The following is a 3,630-nucleotide window of genomic DNA, read 5'->3' on the forward strand; positions in this document are numbered from 1 at the left end:
CTAAGTAATATTTTCAATTTAAAATATAAACACGATTTATCGTTGGCCTCAAATCCAGCTATTGCACGAGCTTTACTAACTTTAAACTCCACGAGTACGTATAAAGAACAGAAAAGCATTGGCTCGCGTAAATAAAATAATAAATTAAGGTCAAGTAAATAAAACATTTTAAGACCAAACCATGTGGGCTTCTACTCTCTAGCCGCCGGTTTACTCGGGCTAAATTAATAAGTTTACTAAAATATGGTGCCACTGGTTATTGTTAGTAATTTATTTTGCTTGCGACTGTAATTTTTTTTGTATTTTTATGGCTTGTAACTCATTTTATTTGAGATACACTAGTGATTTCCTTGGGATACGAACAAAATGAATGTAAATTGTCGATTGGAACGTTAGAGGAGCCGAGATCTCTGCTATATAAACACTTGCTTGTATTTGTTTTGGATATAAGATAGAGGAGTTTCTCGCTCCTCTGGAAGAAAAGCAGAGCTGGTCCTTTCAACTGCAGGAGATAAGCACAGACATTGTCTGCTCTTGTTTTGGTTCGAGAGAGACTGACATGGTGGAGATTCAACGGGGAGGAGGCGGCAGCCTCTGCCCCCGGCTTATCACAGTGCTGCTGGTGGGATTCATTGCCATCATCAACAATGCTGCTTCTGCAACTGCAGAGGGGGGGCGTATTCTGAGTGCATATGAGTACAAATCTCCCCCTCCTCCATCACCATCACCTCCTCCTCCATATTACTATAAATCTCCTCCACCTCCATCACCATCTCCTCCTCCCCCTTACTATTATAAGTCGCCACCTCCTCCATCACCATCTCCTCCTCCGCCTTACTACTACGAGTCTCCACCCCCTCCATCTCCATCTCCTCCACCACCATACTATTACAAGTCTCCACCCCCTCCATCGCCATCTCCTCCACCACCATACTACTACAAGTCTCCACCTCCCCCTTCACCATCTCCTCCTCCCCCTTACTACTACAAATTCCCACCTCCTCCTTCACCATCTCCTCCTCCACCTTACTATTACAAATCTCCACCCCCACCCTCCCCATCTCATCCGGACCCTTACTACTACAAATCTCCACCCCCACCCTCACCATCTCCTCCTCCACCTTACTACTACAAATCTCCACCCCCACCCTCACCATCTCCTCCTCCACCTTACTACTACAAGTCTCCACCTCCTCCCTCACCACCTCCTCCTCACCCTTACTACTACAAATCTCCACCCCCACCCTCACCATCTCCTCCTCCACCTTACTACTACAAATCTCCACCCCCACCCTCACCATCTCCTCCTCCACCTTACTACTACAAGTCTCCACCTCCTCCCTCACCACCTCCTCCTCACCCTTACTACTACAAGTCTCCACCCCCACCCTCCCCATCTCCTCCTCACCCTTACTACTACAAGTCTCCACCCCCTCCCTCACCATTATCTCCTCCACCTTACTACTATAAGTCCCCACCTCCACCATCACCTTCCCCTCCTCCTCCTCCATATTATTACAAGTCTCCACCTCCGCCATCACCTTCACCTCCCCACCCATATTACTACAAGTCCCCACCTCCACCATCACCATACCCTCCTCCACCCTACCATTACAGGCCTATCCATCACAAACACCATCATCACAAACACCATCATCACCACAAGTCCCTACCTCCACCATATTACTATAAGTCCCCCCCTCCACCATCACCATCCCCTCCTCCCCCATCACCTTCTCCTCCACCACCATACTATTACAAGTCCCCACCACCACCATCACCCTCTCCTCCTCCTCCTTATTACTACAAGTCACCTCCTCCTCCATCCCCTTCACCTCCACCTCCTTATTACTACAAGTCACCCCCTCCTCCATCACCATCTCCCCATCCAGTATACTACTACAAGTCTCCTCCTCCACCATCTCCTTCACCTCCTCCACCATATTACTACAAGTCACCACCTCCACCATCTCCCTCTCCCCCTCCTCCATACTACTACAAATCACCTCCTCCTCCAAACCCTTCACCACCACCACCCTACTACTACAAGTCTCCTCCTCCTCCATCTCCCTCACCTCCACCGCCCTACTACTACAAGTCACCTCCACCTCCATCACCATCTCCACCTCCACCGCCCTACTACTACAAGTCACCTCCACCTCCATCACCATCTCCACCTCCACCATACTACTACAAGTCTCCACCCCCACCATCTCCCTCACCTCCACCCCCATACAATAACAAGGATCCTTCATACCACTACAAATCTCCTCCTCCTCCATCCCCTTCACCTCCACCTCCTTATTACTACAAATCACCCCCTCCTCCATCACCATCTCCCCCTCCACCTTACTACTACAAGTCTCCTCCTCCACCATCTCCTTCACCTCCACCCCCATACTATTACAAGTCTCCTCCCCCACCATCTCCTTCACCACCACCCCCGTACCACTACAAGTCTCCTCCCCCACCATCTCCTTCACCCCCACCTCCCTACTACTACAAATCTCCTCCTCCACCGTCCCCTTCACCTCCACCTCCGTACTACTACAAGTCTCCACCGCCTCCATATCCTTCCCCAGGACTACCATATCACTACACATCCCCACCACCACCTCCATCTCCTTTCCCAGGATTACCATATCCAAAACCAACCGTACCCTACATCTACAAGCCCCCTCCTCCTCCATCTCCTTCTCCTCCTCCCCCATACTATTACCATTCTCCACCTCCACCACTATAGACTGCCGTCCCAAAGGGTGTTCCCTTCCAGTAGGTGAGCTTTTTCTAACCTTTTTCATGAATGTTATTCCTTACAAATTAGGTTTCTCAAGGCATTACATATGATAATTATGAACTAATGATTTTCTTGTTTTGACGTTTTATAGGTCATGAAACATTCAATATAATAACCGTCTGTCGAATAAAAAACAATCTTTGGGCCAGTATCATCTCCATCTTATTTGTTGTTTGACAATATAGCTGGTATTACAATAGCAACGTTCAGAGGGCTTACCGCGTATGTCACTGCAAGATTTGTGGACTTAAGAAGATCAGTATTGCTAGTTGTAGTTGTTAGTAATAAGCTGATTGGTATTGATTTCGTTCAGATGGGGTATTTGAAGAGAAACTGAAGCGCAATGAATGCTGTGGAGAAAGATTTGGCTGTCTTCAGCATTGAAGAATAGGGGTTTCTTTGTATGCTCTGTTTGTACAAGATTGTTTATTGTAGTTCCATTTGTACTGAGAGGAATTCGGTCATTCATGGCTGCGCTACGGAACAATATTGAATAAAATGCCAGCTAATAAGCTCATTGATCTCCAGTCTTCAATCCAATTTAAGTACTTCAAATATCCTTAATAGAATCGATGAAAGCATGTTTGTATGAAAGAATTTACATAGATGTAATTTGTTTGATGTTGTATTTGAATTAGATTGTCTGCAAGTTTTTTTAATCAACATTTTGAATCATATTCTATGATCCATCACCAGAATAATAATGATCTATCACAAGAATAATAAAGAACTAACAAACAGATACATAAAAATCCCAAACAATCTACACAAGATATTCATCCCAGAGACTTGCCACAGTAGAAAGTGTCTCAAAGCTGCAAAAATTGCTACTA

The 3,630-nt window shown here is 46.2% G+C and overlaps 1 protein-coding gene across 1 annotated transcript; it reads left to right on the top strand.

The window, feature by feature from the left end:
• The first annotated feature begins 461 nt into the window (after positions 1 to 461).
• On the top strand, positions 462 to 3,341 carry LOC131061109 (extensin-2-like). The gene is made up of 2 exons (XM_057994620.2): positions 462 to 2,776; positions 2,889 to 3,341. Exon 1 carries the CDS (start codon positions 560 to 562, stop codon positions 2,741 to 2,743), a length of 2,184 nt encoding a protein of 727 aa, XP_057850603.2. The 5' UTR covers positions 462 to 559; the 3' UTR covers positions 2,744 to 2,776; positions 2,889 to 3,341.
• The last annotated feature ends 289 nt before the right edge of the window (positions 3,342 to 3,630 follow it).

The sequence above is a fragment of the Cryptomeria japonica genome, chromosome 4, assembly GCF_030272615.1.
Source record: "Cryptomeria japonica chromosome 4, Sugi_1.0, whole genome shotgun sequence".
In the NCBI taxonomy this organism is placed as follows: domain Eukaryota; kingdom Viridiplantae; phylum Streptophyta; class Pinopsida; order Cupressales; family Cupressaceae; genus Cryptomeria; species Cryptomeria japonica.